Source organism: Bombyx mori, chromosome 8, assembly GCF_030269925.1.
Source record: "Bombyx mori chromosome 8, ASM3026992v2".
NCBI classification, from domain to species: Eukaryota; Metazoa; Arthropoda; class Insecta; order Lepidoptera; family Bombycidae; genus Bombyx; species Bombyx mori.
Genome location: NC_085114.1, coordinates 4,358,790 through 4,377,830, shown reverse-complemented (window position 1 = coordinate 4,377,830; position 19,041 = coordinate 4,358,790). Strand labels below are relative to the sequence as shown.

Below are 19,041 nucleotides of genomic sequence, written 5' to 3'. Positions count from 1 at the left end.
GGTGCTTTTAGGTACTTCAAGCACCGGTCACCGTTCTCGTCGAACCCGTCGCTTGCGACGAAGGGCTCGACGAGTAAATTAACTCTCAGACACAGCCCACTGAGTTTCTCGCCGGATCTTCTCAGTGGGTCGCGTTTCCGATCCGGTGGTAGATTCTGCGAAGCACGACTCTTGCTAGGGTTCGTGTTAGCAACATCGTCAGGTTTGAGCCCCGTGAGCTCACCTACTAAAGTTAAGGCTACGCTGAAATAGCCGCTAGGGCTATCAGCTTAGGTAGGAAAAAAAAAAAAAAAAAAAATAACCACGATGTTATGATACATTTATTGTATTATACACTAGCGGCCCGCTCCGGCTCCGCTCGCGTCATTAACAAAAAATTCAACGACGTTGTTTTATTTAAAAAAATGTATGAACACTTATTACAGCATAACTATTATAGTTAGACATATGCATAATAATGTGTTCTACAAAGTCGCAGTACATTATTTTATTCTATCATGAATAATTTTCGCAGGGCACACGATGTAAGAATATTTTAGCAAATTTTTTTACACCTTGGGTTACGTTATTTGAGTTTTAGTAGGAACCCCTAATTTTTTTTCAAAAAAGATTATAGCCTGTGTCGCTCGGGAATAGTGTAGCTTCCAAACAGTGAAAGAATTTTTCAAATCGGTTCAATAGTTTCGGAGCCTATTCAATACAAACAAACAAACAAATCTTTCCTCTTTATAATATTAGTATAGATATAGATTATACACAAAACGGCTTATAGTTTCAATGCATTTTAACATATTTGTGAATTAAGACTTATTTAGGCGCTTAGTGAGAGTAGGTCGGAACTTTTTTTTGAGAGAAATAATGCTTACACAGTTTCCACGTTTATTAACATCACCACTGTGATTGTATGCATTAAATACACTTTTAATTTGATTTAGAAATTCCGTTAACAATTTTAATAACTCGCCTCTCCATAATTATAAAAACAATAAAATGTGGTCCAGTATACGAAATACGAATATATGAGTCGTCTATTATCAAAGGTGGCAATCTGTGTATTTGGACAAAAAAATGTTATTGATATGGCGATACAGATTGATTTGAATATAATCGTCTCCTTCAAAGAATACGATTCAAAACCTGCATTAAATAAAGGTTAATACTTAACCTGTTATTTATCTAAGATGTCGTTCAGAAGAGTTTTATGACTGCCAATGGAATACAAAGTCAATAATTCGTTTTTCTGATTGTCACATTGCCGGCTTTGATAATAGTCGACTCATATAGTGGTATCCCTTAAAAAGTGATTTAGTTAACATTGTAACCTAATTTATTTTCAGCTAATTAATACGAGATTATTTTACGGAATGTTAGCAAGTTAAGAAAAATTTGCCCGTCTGCTCTAACGCGCGATTGGAGTTTAATCTTTTAGTGTGATTATCGTTGATACCACGGAATAGATAAATAACCTTATTTATCTATTGCGTGGTTGATATAGATGCACGGTGACAGGCTATTTCGTTCAAACAATATTTTTGCAACTTAACAGGACAGCAATTTATAGCAAATTAAAATTATCCCCCGAATCCTAATCACGTAGGAGCCAATTACCGTCGACGCCCTAGACACGACCTTACGGATCCATCAGATCCAATAACCTTTGCATTAGACGCCTTTAGCTCTAACACTAGGAGCAGGCTTAGGGACCCCGATAACCGTACTCATAGAGCTCGACAAAGAGGTCGACGGGCAGCCTAACCCATACATCAGCCCGCTGAATTTCTCGCCGGATCTTCTCAGCGGGTCGCGATTCCGATCCGGTAGTAGATTCATTCACGAAGCAGTTGCTCTTGAGTTGTTAGGTCTCCTTCGGAAGGCTCCAACAGCTGTTAGTAAATCCCACCCCTTCTGGATGAGCTTTTGCTCGCCCACCTGTTCTGGTGAAACTAGTAATGCCTCCAGGCCACCAGTAATCATTCAATCATTAAAAAAAAGTTTACAATTTAGAAAAATGTAATATTATTTTTTATTTTTTTTTTATTGCTTAGATGGGTGGACGAGCTCGCAGCCCACCTGGTGTAAAGTGGTTACTGGAGCCCATAGACATCTACAACGTAAATGCGCCACCCATCTTGAGATGTAAGTTCTAAGGTCTCAAGTATAGTTACAACGGCTACCCCACCCTTCAAACCGAAACGCATTACTGCTTCACGGCAGAAATAGGCAGGGTGGTGGTACCCAACCGCGCGGACTCACAAGAGGTCCTATCACCAGTAAAATACCAGTAATAACAAAAAACTTCTTCAAATTCAAAACGCATTATATTTTACGCATTTCGCGTATTAAACAGTCTTTCACTCCTAGATATATAAATAAAAAAACCGTGATTTGTGTACATGAAAATTATTTATAGCCAATGAAACTCACACGGGATATGTGACATTATAAATATGTTTTTTTCTTTGAGATGTGACATTCTCAATATGTTTTTTCTTTCAGATATTTTTTTATCCCCAAAATCACACAGCAACCAAGGCCGATCTATCTCCATTATTAAAGAAATAACATTTGTAACAATATGACGATTGGTTTTCCGTAATAATTATTATTTCCTCGTACAGCGAATTTTTCTTTTCCATATAATATATTTCTTTTCGGTCGTATGTATATTTCCCATAATTACGACATACTCATTAACCTTGCTTACCAAAGCATACTCCATATCCAGGCCCATCACATTTGATAGTGGCTATGAAGCTTTTGTAGTGACAAAATATGACATGCGTTTTAAAAACGCTTCCGGGAAAAATACATACGTTATAACTGATAAAACATATTTTGAAATCGTGTGTCATCGAAACATTACAAATTCATGAAAAAACGAGTTCATTTTCTCTCTCTGTCTCTTTCTCTCTCTCCCTCTCTCTTTTCCTCTCTCTCTCCCTCTCACTCTCTCTCTTATATAGTATGTAAGTAATAATCCTATTTAAATTTGTACATAACATAGGCAGTGTCTACAAATGTATTCATTATATTTTGTTTTCGCTTTATCCCACGCACGAGATATGTATTTATAATTCGGAGCAAACAGCCCGCGGTGATCAACTTCGATCGATAACTACTGGATAGTTTGTATTACTTACGTTTGATTAGGACGTAATATTTATCGAGTTTAAAACTTACTTGTTTATTGTTACGGAGCCATACTTTGAAATTCGTAACCAAGTTTAACGGGTTCCTAGCGGGGTTTTTATAAGCCCGTTTTTTTAATTTATTACGTTCGAAAAACGTCCCGGATACGAACTGACCAAGACTGTGATTGATCAGTATTGTTATTTTCATTTCAATTAGCCATTTGGTAGTAGAGTTCATCCATACTACCTGGAGCCACTGCCGTCATCCACAGTGCGTTTCTAGAGGTCTTTTTTGCCACGTACCATCCGGCTATGGAATGAGCTCCCCTCCACGGTGCTTACCGAGCGCTATGACATGTCCTTCTTCAAAGGAGGCTTGTGGAGAGTATTAAACGGTAGGCAGCGGCTTGGCTCTGCCCTTGGCATTGCTGAAGTCCATGGGCGACGGTAACCACTCACCATCAGGTGGGCCGTATGCTCGTCTGCCTACAAGAGCAATAAAAAAAAAGCCATTTTGATATCACAATTTTGCAAGAATTTGTATGAAGTGTTTGTCGAAAGGCTTCCAAAGTACATCTGTTAGTTCATTACTCATGAATTTTGTTCTAGTCTAGGTACGGAGAATGTTGGTTAATCATTCGTTATCTTAACAAGATCGGTCACAAATTACAACTCAACGTTGTTATTATATGAACCACCAATTGGAAAAAGGGAGTAAACGACACTTTTTGACATATCGCTTTTTCGCATTAAAAGTGTACAATTTCCAAAAATATTCGAAATTGAGTTAATATGCGTAAACATTTGGTATCACCAGTATTTTTCTCATAAATACTGTCAAAAGAGCGTAATTTAGTTTTAGTTTTTTTTAGTTTACCTATTTTGACTACTATTAACAAAACTAATATTATAATTTTATCTTACTTTAAAAGACAGATAATGTACCTGGTAAAAAATAAAAAATAAATGTTGCAGATATGATTAATATTAAAAATATAACATGTTAAACCTTTAAAACACTCTCCTGGAAAATTAGTAAGTTTTGAGATTATACAGTTTTCATGCGAGAAGACGATATATTATTATTCAGTTTTTTACACATTTTGTATTCTATGGACGTAGCGCTAAATTGTGAGTTCGAAGAAAGCAACAAAAACCATTCAATTTGTAAAAATTCATGGGTCCACAAAAACGATTAGCTGGAAGAACGGAACAAATCCTGCCTTTATTTCCTTCTTCCAACTGTCAACATTACGAGTATACTTATATAATTATTATCTTTCTGATATCCAAAAATTTATTGATTTTACATTTTCAGGTAGGTCCGACACACAAAACATACCCCTAGACGCGGTTCACGATTCACATAAACTTTTCACTTATTGAAAACTTTTACTAGAACTCACAGAGAACCATTAACACGTTAACAGTCCGGTGTTACGTATGTGGTACACGGTGAGCGGTTCCGCCGAGTTAGTGTACCCTATGAGGTACACGAGCCGATGTGTTTCTCTACGGGGCCTAGATCCACGGACTTGTCAAATTAGTTAGTGTTTTCTTTGTGGACTTGTGGCCAAGGATCTAATAAATGGAAAAAGTCGAAAACATGTCATATTTTTTTTTAATTCTTGGTATAGAAACACGTCATAAAAAAACTTAGAAAAAAAGATACAATTTTTTATTGGTGAACTAAAAGCTTAGAAAAACAAACAACACAATATGCTGTTTTGCAAATTTTACATTGCGTTGATACCCTTTTGGCTTTGGCCCCTGCATATGGAGCAAGTCGACCTTCATCAAGGAGGTTTTGGCAGCATCTCACGCATCGTCTTCGGATGAATCAAGATTCTTTCTTGCCCAAAAACTCCAAAAAATGTGTGTTTTTCAGCGGCTTTCTTGAACTAGAAGAAAACGGTCTTCCTGATGATGGCCCTGGTAATCCTGATGGTCCTGATAATTATAATGGTCTTGATGACCTTGCATGTGATTGCGTTGTTCTTTCCGTGCTGAAAAACCGTATTTCACTGGGTTGGTGTGCAAGTTCGTGCTATAAAAGTTTTTTTACAATGGTTTCATGTGCTGCTAGAATGCTCAGCTTTTCTCTCCTTCTCTCTTTCGGTAAACCTCTTCTCTTTTTATTGACTGTGCCACAGAGGTCTGTATTGCGAGAAAACATAAATTCTGTCAAAGGGTCGCTCGTGTAGTAGTTGTCAGTTATCATGCAGCGACCTTCATCAAGTAAACCTTCTGCCAATGTTACTACTATACTTCCGGTATCCAAACCAAAAACTTGCACACTTTGACCATTGTAAATTTGGTATCCCCAAGTGTAACCTTCTGCAGACCATAGCTTATAGATCTTCATGTTATATTTATGTGTTCGAGGGTATGTATTGGCGGAAAAGTAGTCTGCCACGGAAGTGAACCATCGATATGGTAATAAACTAACCATACATACGTCTACTGGAACCACTCATGAGTCTGGGGTACACGTTAAGGGTACACGGTAATTTAATTCATAAGTCCGTGTACCGCCCGGTGTACACGGGTATATCCGGGTCAACGACCATATTTTGTTACTTTTAATGCATCAGTCGATAAGTGGACATCGAATAATGGCCAAAAAATATATAATCACACTTGGACATATGGCGTGTTTCGGAACGCTTGTATAGGGACTGTTAACGTGTTAAGTAGAATCAAACGAACACATAAAACATGATGCGGTTTCCAATTCTACGTTTTCCATTAGCTCTGGAGGTGTTGCTTTGAATTAAAACTTAACTTTGTGAACTAGTTAAAGTTACTGATAATATTTATTTATTTATTTAAAAAAGTACTGCCACATCTAACATTGAAAAGAAACATAAACTATTTAATTTATGGCCTGATGCGTGTGACAACAATGGCGTACATAGCATTGGCAATTCATCGGCTCGAAAATGGAATACAATAATAATAATAAAAAAAACAGTACTATTCGTTGAAATATTAATAAAAATGTCTAAAAATGTCATGTCATATCGAAAAGAAGAAAAAAAAAGAAATGTCAATACAATGTCAAGCAACAACAAGTCAGTTATAGAACAACAATATAAATATAATATAAACGTAAACAAATACTGTCTCGATGAAGACTGAATTTGGGAGTTTTTTTAAATAGATTATCATTAAAAAAATCGAATCTAATCATACCAAGATCAACTGAGTTGCGTAGTGACCAAATCTGACCGCTATTCATAATTATTTTTTTGGTAGCAGTGCATGAAGGTAAAAATGTATAATTGAACACTACAAGTCCGACTGGCGGGGCTTTTGTGAGTTTTTGTGAGTTCGTTGTTCCGGGCTGTTGGCGAAGATGATATAGAAATAATGTTTACACTGATTTGGTATGAGGTTTTAATATAAAAAGCGACACAATAACTAACATAAAATACAAAATGAGTTAAGAATCGTACAGTTAAACTAAGACTCGCAATATTTTACTGGTCGTCGTCGCGCGCGCTGAGGGCGTGTGTTTTCGCGCTCAGAAAGCTCTGTCTCAGCGGGGGGTAAGGCGGCGGCGGGGGCGGTATCGTACGTTCGGAAATTTCGTTCCGTTATAATAATTGATTTAACTGAAAACTCATGTAGCAGGTATTTCACAAATTAAATAGTTCAGCAATCTTCCTGAATTTTATGTACATCAAATGACCAGAATCTTCTATGCACGCGTTGATTTGTTATGTACATGTTGAAGAAACCGCATTTTTAAGACCATCGTCAGAGATCATAGGGGCAAATAGCTAGGGTGGTCGAATTAAGAGAAACATTGAATACAAAAAACCCGTTTGTTGTCTTAGAACAATCTAGAAATTTTCTCTTGACGTTAGCCGAACTCCGACGACTTAACGATCGTGTTGTCCCTTCTCGGGAATCGTGCTGCGCTTCGTTTTGCTACCATACTTTACTAATGACCGTCTCCGACATACATATTATGTAGGTTTGTTGTTATATGGCAGTACTCCACTAATTATAATAATAAATCCTGTTTATCTTGATAGTTGAAGAATGTTTTGTTATTAGTCTGCTCTTTGTTTTGTAATCATATTATATTGGATTGGATATACTCGTATATTGGATTTATAAAAATATTTTGTCACTCATTTTACGGTTGCGGACTGAGGCAAAAATTCGAGATATTTTTCTAAATCAAATCTTCTTAATATTATATTTTGCAAGTACCAATTAAGCAAGGCTTTAATGTAATATACGTCTAAGTATCAACAGCCACTACTTTTCCCTTAACATTTATTTAAATGATTAATCTAAAAAATCTAGAAAAATACAGAAAAACAAGACAGAAATACAAATAGAAAATTTGGATCTGACCTTATCCGATCTTACGCTTGTAATGTCCACAGTTTTTTTAATAATACGTTCGTTGGTTGGGCGAGTTGGTCCACGTTAGCGGAACCCTTAGACATCCCTCCTTGAGACATGAGTTCTAAATCTCAGTTTGTTTATAATACAATGGCTGCCTCATCCTTCAGGTTGAAACGCATTACTGCTTCACGGCTATAATAGTCAGGGTCGTGGTACTTACCCGTGCGAGCTCATAAGACACCCTTCCAAAAGTAACAGTCAAACAAGGGTTATTGTCAACCATCAAAATATATTTGAAACACAAAAGTAACAAACACGAAATTAATTTTACGTTATCGCGTTATTGAAAATTCTCTGTGACCGAGAACGTTGCTATTCGCAATGGAATGTGAGGAATAAAAGTAAACAAAATGAAACAATTTAATAATTGCTTTCGTCAATGTCTTTGTGGAACACTATACAAAGAATATTAAATTAAGCTTAAGATTATTATATTTTGTGTTTATATTTTTGTTTACATAGCGTGATATATACTAGAAAATTTAAATAATCTGGCATACTTTTACTACCGTTCCGTTTAGGTATTTTTTTGCTTTTGTTGTTTAATTGAATGTAAGCTAAATTAATCTTAACAAGCTCTGGAGAAGACCTTTTACTTTCAAAGATAATCTGACACACACATTTAAATCTAGTTCTCTTTTTAAAACAAATCTTAAATTAAATTTTAGAGAGAGAGAGAGAGAGAGAGAGAGAGAGAGAGAGAGAGAAAGAGAGAGAGAAAGAGAGAGAGTATTCTTTACTGTACACCAAAAAATAAATAAACAATGCGATATATTGAATACAAAAAAAGTATAATTGGCGGTCTTATCGCTAAGAGCGATCTCTTCCAGACATCCATCAGGTGGACAAGAATTATTTGGAAACGAATTACGCGCGGTGTACCATACCACTGAAATATATACATATACATACACATATAAATTTTAATGTAGATTTCTCTAAAACAGGAGCAAATATCCGCAAAACAAAAGCCTACCATGACTGGTTTTTCTATTTGATCGTAATCCAAATGTTTTTTCCTCACAGCTTAGGAAAGCAAATGGTATCGAAAGCGCATCCAGCACCGTGGTTCGCGAACACGATATCTCGTCATGTGGACGCGGATGGGCCAGTTTCGAAAGGTGACGGCCCACGGTGGCTACTGTTGCCTATTGCGCAGCGGCACGGTGGGCAGGGTATCGAGCGGCGCGACAAGCGACAGCGAGATATAGTACTCGACGTCAAGCTGCTCGCCAGAGTCAGCTTAATTGACGACCGAGGCTGCGTAGGCCCAACAGGAAACACCACCGCATACGGTAAGTGTCTTTAATTCAAAATGTTTAAAATACCTAAAAAAAAGTGCGCGTGCAACTTGGTGCACGTGATTGAAGTGAAACTTCTTTTACGATGTGGAGTATTGTGGTTTCTTCATTTTTCATCCTTAAATCAAATTGCTCTTTTAATAGGGAATGCTGTGTATAAGAGACGGGACATCTTCAACATTTATTTATACTAATATATAAATTTACAGTGGTTTTTACGGATGTTCCGTTATAACTACTGAACCATGCATCCGATTGACTTGAAACTTGTTATCCATGTGGAAAATAGATGTACTTAATGGATAAACTTATATTTATATGAGTGTTGATTCCCTACACCAGTTGCGGGGGCGTTAATGATGAGAATCTTTGTGGGGATGGGAAATAATAATGTTAATTTTAAATGCCCAACGAAGCGGACGAGTACAGCTAGTATTATATATATTTTAAATTATAGAGAGTAAAATAGATACATATATACATTTTAAATACTTCATTAAAATATTGGACGCTACTTGTTGGTAACGCTCGCGCTAGCTTGTAACAGGTATACTACGCGCATGCGTTCGAGTGCCACGCATTCACTCTCGCTTTGTCTCTTTCTATTCCATGGTAGCGTTAGACGTTTAAAACAACCTTGTTGGAAGTTTCACTTCAAAGTTATTGTTTTCAAGCTAAAAGATGTTATTTTTTATTGATAAATTTACACAAATAAATGCTATTACATAAAATAAAGAGGTAATTTAATTCAAAGTAATTTAATTGAAGTAGCTATAAACAGGTTTTACTTTCAGATCCAACGGCTGCTAATGAAGGCTCTCTCGCGACCTATGTAAGTGTATTTTTGTTTCTGATTTATACAAAGTCATTTCTTTAATGATACTAAACTTGACATGTTGGTACCAGGTTCTGTGGGCAGTCTTCGGTGGTGCTTGTGTATTAGCAATGGCTGCTGTCATAGCAGTGAGTGCGCGAGGCGTTAAGCGGCTACTAAACGCTCTCCGCCCCGCTCCTGTATCCGCTCCGCTTGAGCCGCTGTGTCGACGACCCGCATGGTTCCCGCTACAGCTACGTATGTGAGTACTTAGATGTAGGCTTTATACTATAACAAACCAAAAAATTTGACAGTATTAATAAAACAATGTCCGTTTTTGAAGTGAAACTTCTTTAGGCCCGTTGAGAATAAAATTTAACTCCCAACAGTTACGGCTAGAGAGAAAAGATACAATTTAGGATGAGTAAGAGTGAGAAAATAGACAGAACGTCTCGCTAACCACTCGACCTTGGAGAGAGAGAGGAACCGAGCTAGGTCGTTTCTCTTGAACACATTCTGTTAACGGGCGTCGGACACTATATGGTTTGTTATTAGTTTCCCATTGCTCCTATAGATATCAGTAATATATTAACTATCTTAAATTTTATTTTAAATGAAGGATTTAAAAAATATATATATTTTTCTATATATCATTTAAAAGATATATGATTGGTTAAGAGGTAATTTCTCTTATACACAGAGAAATTTGATTTACGAATGAAAAATGAAGAAAACCACAATATTGCACACCACAAAAGAAGTTTCACTTCTTTCACGTGCACCAAGTTTTTTATTTATTCAGATTCTTATATTAATCTATTTCAGGCACATCAAACAAATGATTATAAAATTTTGTCTTAGAAACATCCAAGTGACGTCCTATAAGTTCACCATAGAATTAGAAAATACCCTTTCTTTGTACGCCCTCATACAAAAAAAACAAACAATTTGCTTTTAAATGTATATACTTGATATTTGTAATCGTTAATACCGCGGCTTCCATTAGAATAGGTACCAGATTTAATTATTAAGGACGTGAATAATAATCGTAAGGGACGTATGACGTACGAGTGATGTTTCTGAAAGCAATATTTTTGTATTTCCGCCTCGAAGATGACGGAGATTTCCTCATTCTGATATTACAGGAAAAGCTACGACCCTGTCATACTGTGACAACTGTCATGGTTGGCGCAAGAATTATAATAATACTTAAATTGTTTTCCTCTCAACGACCGTAGGGCGATGTGCTTTCCGTCATTGCTAAAATCGATATATAGCTATAGCGTAAATTAATTCCGCGAATATGCCACTACTTTTGCGGATTTTTTGCGTGATTAAATTTGAGGTCAGAATATCCGTATACTGTTTATTCGGACCTATCGTATTGGTGACGTCCATGCGCAAGTAGACCTTATCTATAATCGATCATCTATCTAAAATGGCAACAAAAAAATTGGTTATCTTTAAAGTCGGCTTACTGACGATAGTTTTATTTTACGTGATAACGTTGTGGCGGTAGCCATCATACAAAATAAAGATATTTGACAGATGCCTGAATCTCGCTTACCACATTTTCAAGATAAGCTTATATAATCAAGTTCCGAACAACAACAACAACAACCGAGAAATAACATCAGCTCGGTGGAAGATCTTCCGGTTGTCGTAAACCTACAACGTCATAAAGAAATATTGATGAAAAATTGCATACTTTTATGAATTGAATTTGAATTGTCAATGTATTATCATTATTATTATCAATATTGTCGTCCATAATTATTATAAAATATTTTTTTGTATCTCAGGAATGTGGACAAGATAGGACCATAATAACAAATTACATTATTATTTTTGCAACGTTTCGGTCTTTTATTAGACCTTCATCAGGCATCTGAAAATTACACATATTGATAACCAACAATATAAAAAAAAACAACAACAATTGTCAACACTACAATATTTACCATAATATGAATTTAAACAACCACTATCCTACACTGCACAATTGCCTTACACATCATAAACTAATACAAATCAACAAAGCCGATAAATTAGTTAATTATAATTTTTTATTTTAGAAACATAGCAAACACGACACATAAAAATTGCTATTGCGTGACAACGGTTAGCCCACTATCAAAACATTCAGTACATAGACTATACTATACAATATTTTATACTAGCGCCAACCGCGCTAAGTATCAAATTCAAATATATATGAAATAAAGGTTTTTTTTTTCTAGTACATTTATACTCTTTTAATATATCATTATTTTGTATAAGCAGGAGTTAATTGAAAATTAGAACTTTTTCGATAAATTAACGCTTGGGCCGATCGTGCCTCTCTATCGCTTGTACCTTGCTCTCGCTTACACGATCGGGCTCAGACGGAACGTGACTTTTTCATGCGTGCAGTTGGTGTTACCACGTCAAAAAAGTTAATTACAATTTTTTCCTCTGTCTGTCAGCTGATATTCGTTTTCTCGTATAATAACTATTAGAGGCTGTAGGGTTAACTTTTTTTTGAGTGTTTTTTTTATACATGTACACATTTTAAACAAAGTATGGGCGTAAAACGGAGCGTTAAGGTGTAAGTGAGATCGTAAGAAAAGGAGAAAAGAATGAAAGGGAAAAGAAGATGGCGGGAACGATTGAATGAGCAAGGCGTAAAAAAGGTAGCAGATTTTTTTTTTTATACCCACCCACCTTGAGATATAATTTCTAAGGTCTCAAGTATGGTTACAGCGGCTGCCCCACCCTTCAAACCGAAACGCATTACTACTTCACGGCAGAAATAGGCGGGGTGGTGGTACCTACCCGCGCGGACTCACAAGAGGTCCTACCACCAGTAAAAAATAATAATAGAGAAGACTTCAGAAGAGAACAATAAACCTTATAAACTTTTTTTTATAAGCCACGATCCTAATTATGCATTTAAGATATTAGAAGAAGATATTACACGAGGTCGTCTGCCTTCGATGGCAATTTTTCTTTTGCAAAATGGTCAGAAAGTGCTCTTTTTGGCCAAAATTCAAAATGGAGCCTTAAAATTGCCTGATGAATTACTTAAGAAATAAAACAACAGCAATATTCTCGTCGCGACGGTCACGTTTCCATCGTACTGAAACTTAATTATTAATTCATTTCCTGTTTCCGCACCAACGACTTGAAACCCTTCTAAGCGAGCGTCAAAACACAATAGGTTTACAGAAATTATTACGAAACTAAAAAAAGCTACGCCTAAATTCTTTCCTCACATTACAGAAATGTATTTAATTAAAACATCCTTAAATTGTCATATAAATAATAATTAATTTAAAATTTAAATCGATATATATAATGACAATACCAAGAACAATTGCTCAGGAATAATCAAAGGTATTTCAGTAAGTTGGTAGTGTTGTGAAAAGGCAATTTAAATTTTAGTTAATTGGTAACCTTCACAATTTCAAAGAAAATTTCAAATCGCAATTAAAAGATTTATACCTAATCACATCATTTTTTGTTGATCTTACACCAACAAAAGCACCTTAGCAAAAAGATAGTCTCAAAACGCCTGTTGTAAATCAGTCATTACACGAAACAGGATCCTGTGTTAACAAAACTTGAAGGCGTTCAATTCGCGTGCTAGTTAAAATACATCAAGCTCGAAACATGAGCCTATATAAGTAACCTTCATACACGCCAATAATAAATACAAAAGGGGTTCGATATTACAATGCGGTGAAGCGAAGTTATCAGTGTATGACTAATTAAAAGTTGGGGCACTCGTGCTCTGAGCAGCTGTCAAAATTCTCGAAAAGCCTTACCTAATATATATGTAATGTGTGTTTTTATTTACCCACCTACCCGATGCTATTCACTGGTTAACTGTTGTTTCAGGATAACGAATTGTTTATAAAGGTCATTCAAGGATCTGCTTCGTTGGTTTACGTAGCCGGTCAATTAGCCTAATTAATACTGTTAATTGCCTCCCTTTTTAATGACAAGGTCATTACAATGCTAACGGCAGTTGTCGAAGTACACTCAGGTTTCATAAGCGATAAGATACGAAATTCATTCGGGTGTTTGTCTGTGCGCCTGTACAACAAAATCCCACAAGATGTTCAGAACCTGCATATACATAGGTTTAAGAAAACTATTAAAGAACATCTGTGCAATAAAACTTACTATAAAGTCAATGATTATCTAGAAGATTGCACAAAGTGGGAATGAGTTGTTCGCTCCGAGCATTTCAATATTGTAATAATTGTTATGTAGATACATAGATCTAGTAAACACTGAAATCAACTATACAGACGAGTACGTATATCTAGGGCAGCTCATAACTCAAAAAGATCCTATGCAGAAGGAAGTGGACAGAAGAATTACAAATGGCTGGAAGACATACTGGAGTCTAAGAGAGGCTATGAAAGATAAAAAGCTCCATATAAACCTAAAAAGCAAACTTTTTAACACCTGCGTACTACCTGTCCTTACATACGGGTGTCAGTCATGGTCCTTAAATCAGGTCACCTCAAACAAACTAGCAACCTGCCAGTATGCAATGGAAAGGAGTATGCTAAACATTAAAAAGTCCGACAGAGTAAAAAAAATCGTCATTAGAATCAAAACAAAAACTACCGATATAATAAGCAAAATCAAAAGACTCAAATGGCGATGGGCTGGTCACCTGGTAAGAGGACACGACAAATGGAGCAAAAGGGTGACATGGTGGTACCCAAGGGAAGGCAAAAGAAAAAGAGGTCGACCACAGAAAAGGTGGGACGATGACGTTAGACAAGTGGCAGGAGTCACATGGAACAGAGTGGCTCAAGAAAGAAAGGAATGGAAAAGGTTGGAGGAGGCCTTTGCCGACTGGCAAACAGATCTAGGAAAGATAACCAAACAACAAATATTAGTTTAAATGTATTCATATCTTTAAGTTTTAGTTTTTAATGCTAGATTTTACATAAGTTTAAAAAAAAAAAAAATCATTGTACTAAGAGATCTGAATAAAAGGCTATATTATTATTATTATTATTATTATTATAATAATTGTTATGTTATAATTACTTATTGTAAAAATGAATATTTAAAAAAATCTAATATTTAAAAAATAATAATGTAATATTTCAAAAAAAAAAAAAAAGACCTTCCCGCTGAGTTTCTTGCCAATTCTTCTCAGGACGGAGGCTAATTCTTGTGAATTGGCGGTAGTTCTGTTGACGTTCAACAAGTATGTACTTTCATTTATGTTGAATAAAACTTTTTTGATTTGATTTGATTTGATTTGAAACAGAAATGGAAAAGGGAATGTTGTTTTACTCTAATTTAAGAAATCGGGATCTTATTTATTGGCTTGCAAAGCAAAAATACCTCTTTAACAAACTTAGCGTATACAACGGACCGACGCCCCTCTGCATTATACGAGAGCATAAGAATCACGTGTCCAGGTGACGCACATTTTCACGTGCGTGAATATAAATTTAATAATTATTTTCTATAGCGATTTCTAAATGTTATCTCTCTCAGTGGGTCGCGTTTCGATCCGGTGGTAGATTCTGCGAAGCACTGCTCTTGCTAGGGTCAGTGTTCGCAACACTTCCGGTTTGAGCCCAGACAGTTCACCTACACGCTAGGGTGAAGCTGAAATAGCCTCTCAAGGCTAATAGCTATCAGCATATGTAGGAAAAAAATCTCGCTAAAGATCTTAAATTATTGTTGGGAACGGTGAATTGTGCGTACGCACGATTGGGCAACGCCATCCTACTTCTTCTTGCAACGTAATGATTTGCGCTTATTTCTAAGATCAAACAACCATTATACAATTTTGAAATCGAAGCTTTTGTGATAGCGGCATTCACTAAACTTCACGCTTTGTCCCCGGACTTGGACATCGACATAGAGTCCATTATCTGTCTCAATTTTCGATAACGATTCCTAAACACCCTGTACACATTATTGTTTTGCAAATAATTTTTCATAAATTTCCCCCGTCCAAAAATCACAGTCCATCAACCTAGAATAAACAAATTATAATTAGCTAGCAATCGTACAACTGGCCAAACAATAAAATCTTCAAACAAATCCGTCACGCATATTTGTTTTTGTTTCCGCGTTCCCTTTTGTTTCAGAAAGAAAAAAAAAATGCCGCGCTTTTAATTCTGACTGTAATATGGTTTTTGTCTCTTTGAAGCTTGACCGGACTTTTTAAATAAAAACATCTCACACAACCCCTTTGATCACGCAAAAAATCAAAACAGAAACGAATTTTTACTCACTACAATATTGTATATAAATATACAATACACATTGTATATAAATATACAATATTGTAAATTTAATATATATATATGTATGTATATGTATATTTTTGTTATTGAAAATACTAAATTACCATGAGAATTTTTTAAAATGTAGCGTTAATAAATAAATAAAAAACCCAGATAATTTTCACGATTTTCTTTTTCTTCCGTACAAAAGAGGAGAATCGCTAGATTTTTATTCAATACTACAAAACAATATACGAAACAGATTGTAGTCACCTGAATTAGAAATAAATCATTTTAATATAGAACAGGAAAATTCTTTTGGTTTTCTGTTTCTCACTGAGAATATTTGACGGGAAACTGAGTGAATAGTGTTTATCGATTAGTTCATTCTTCTTTATGATCGAAGGGTTTAACGAGGACGGTGACCGGTGCTTGAAGAACCTCAAGGCACCGAGAGCGGATCCCCCGGATCCTTTCTCGGATCCCCCAAGATCCTCTATCGGATTCCCAAACCTCCCCGGATCATCCTCCGATAACACATGTTTTATATGGTTAAGTAGGTGTATTAGGTTATGTAATCAGCGGTGGCCACGATAAGAGGGTTGATTTTCATAAAAACGAGTATATAAACTTCAAAAATTTAGTTGTCAGCCCAGCAGTAGAATAATAAAAAGTCCAAAGAAATCGTATCTCCCTAATATTTGAATTCGTCGCATCGAATTACTAAATGAAAAAAAAAGACAAGACCAAACCATAAAAATAGTTTAATTTCACTCTCTTGTCATAGATTAAAGTTCCCAAGAAATTTCATAACAGAGAATTAGTTTTGATAACAGAACCGAAACCCAAATATAATAACATGCTTAACCACGCACTTAATATACGAAGACGATAATATAATTTTAGTAGTTTATTAAAGCTGAAGCCTTACAGTTAAGATTGAAGATTAATATAAGAAGATTAATACTACCCCGCCCGCACAAGTTAGAACTAGATAAAGAAATTTCTTTTAATTTTGTTTATTCGCCCGCATCTCCCGAATAGTTGAATGGATTTTCCATGTAGTTCCACAGTCTGTGTAGATCCCACACATATATATATATATATATATATATATATATGTGGGATCGTTCATAAGTAAAAGTGGGATGAATATAGCGAAATTCTTTATTTTACTTCACAATCACTTGGTACACGTCTTCTAAAACTATTCCATTTTTGAACTTCCCTCTCTAACCTTAAACTACTATCTTTTTCTGAATCTAATAGAAAGTTGCCATCGCAACAGGCACAAAATAAATATTCAAAAACAACAAACTGAAAAAACGTAATAAAAATAACACTCCCCACATATATATAGTGAAACCAAAAAAGAGGATTTAGTTTTTTTATTACAACGTGAATGCCGTCACCCATCTTGAGACATGAGTCTCAGTTCTACAGTAGGTACAACGCCTGCCCCACCCTTCAAACCGGAACGCATTACTGCATCATGGCAGCAACAGACAGGGTGATGGTACCTACCCGTATGGACTCAAAAGATGCTCAAAATTTACACAGCAGATAATAATACTACGAAAATGACTACATCTGTCTATTATGCGGTCGCACCGATGCCTAACTCCAATAACTATTTTATGAGCCCACACCTCATTTATTCGAATGCTTTCAAACTTGAGATCGTCATTGGCAGATTAGTGGCTATAAATGCACAGACGCCACTGCAACGGCTTTAAATGAATCATATAACAGCAGTTTTAGCCTTCAAAATTTTAAACCGTTAAACGTACGTAATAATCTAATAATAATAATATAGCCTTTTATTCAAATCCATATTACAATTATATGACTAAAATTAAATATAATATATAGAAAACTTAAATTTCATTTAAACCTTAATCTAGCCTATTATTTGAATTTTTCTTATTTTCTGCAGATCTGTTTGCCAATCGACAAAGGCCTCCTCCAACCTTTTCCACTCATGTCTTTCTTGAGCCACTCTGTTCCATGTGACGCCTGCCACTTGTCTTATGTCGTCATCTCATCTTTTTTGCGGTCTACCTTTTTTCCTTTTACTTTCTCTAGGATACCATTGTGTCACAATTTTGCTCCATTTATCTTTACCTCTAACCATATGCGTAATAAACTAATTTCATAAATTTCATTACATTGTATTTGACTTCAGTCATAAAGGCGTAGCGTGCATCTAAAACTAAACATAAAATGTCTTATATGTCAAATGTTATATATCTAAAGAAACTATAATTCTTTATAGTACATTTATACAGCGCTTTAGCTCCTATGTAATCATATAGATGGCGATTATAACACTTTTTCTATTTAATTTATTAGGAATTATTAATAGGAATTGTAAGTTGAAATAAACATGGCGTTGCTCTGAACACAAAGAAACGATATTCAAAGTCCCCCACTCTCAATTCGTTATAATAATTATCCAATTTAGTTTAGTAAAAATATGCCCGAGCATGGCAGATGTCATCTCCTTCAATATCAATGCATGTCATCATTATCGACAGCGCCATCTATATGATTACATAGGAGCTATAGAGCGCTGTACAAATGTAATAATAATATATATAACTAAAAATATAATTAAATATACATAGCTAAACAAAAAAATATCTTTTGAAATACACATATTAAACGATCCGGTCCATGGTCATTATAATATTTAAATCAACCGTGTTATATTATACGTTCCTATTGATATTTAAATTGCGTACGAAATATTATGAATAATCATTATTTTAATAAAATTATTAATTACAATACGTTCCGAAACTTAATTTCGTAATGTCTTCGGCAAGTTCGAGAGGATTCACGGTTCGAAAACTGTCAAGAACGTTACGTTTACAAAATTATCTAAACTAACTTTATATTGCTATTGAGAATGGCGGCTAATAATGTGGTTGGAAACTTGGCTTTTTGTACCCCTTAATTTTTTCGCTGGTTTCGATATCTGGGAACTATAATAGTCTTATTATCTAGCGTATTAGGGCAGTGGTGTGGTAATGTGGGAGTAATCCCAATTGGAAAATGATTATTCACCATAATTTAATCTTTTGAGCTATCAGACACCACAACGTAAATGCTACTTG

The 19,041-nt window shown here is 35.4% G+C and overlaps 1 protein-coding gene and 1 long non-coding RNA gene across 7 annotated transcripts in view; one reads left to right on the top strand and one right to left on the bottom strand.

Annotated features, from left to right (window-relative positions):
* Nucleotides 1-19,041, top strand: part of LOC101737432 (fibroblast growth factor receptor 3) — a 245,863-nt gene that overhangs the window by 73,319 nt on the left and 153,503 nt on the right. For all 6 annotated transcript variants that reach the window (XM_038012432.2, XM_038012431.2, XM_062669671.1 and 3 more), the window contains 3 exons: nt 8,583-8,851; nt 9,652-9,689; nt 9,764-9,933. In XM_038012432.2, the coding sequence (XP_037868360.1) occupies nt 8,583-8,851; nt 9,652-9,689; nt 9,764-9,933 (477 nt within the window). The remainder of the gene's footprint in view (nt 1-8,582; nt 8,852-9,651; nt 9,690-9,763; nt 9,934-19,041) is intronic.
* Nucleotides 9,600-11,806, bottom strand: LOC134199238 (uncharacterized). The gene is made up of 2 exons (XR_009973641.1): nt 11,633-11,806; nt 9,600-9,959 (listed from the first exon to the last, which is right to left on the bottom strand). It is a non-coding gene; the product is annotated as an uncharacterized LOC134199238 (long non-coding RNA).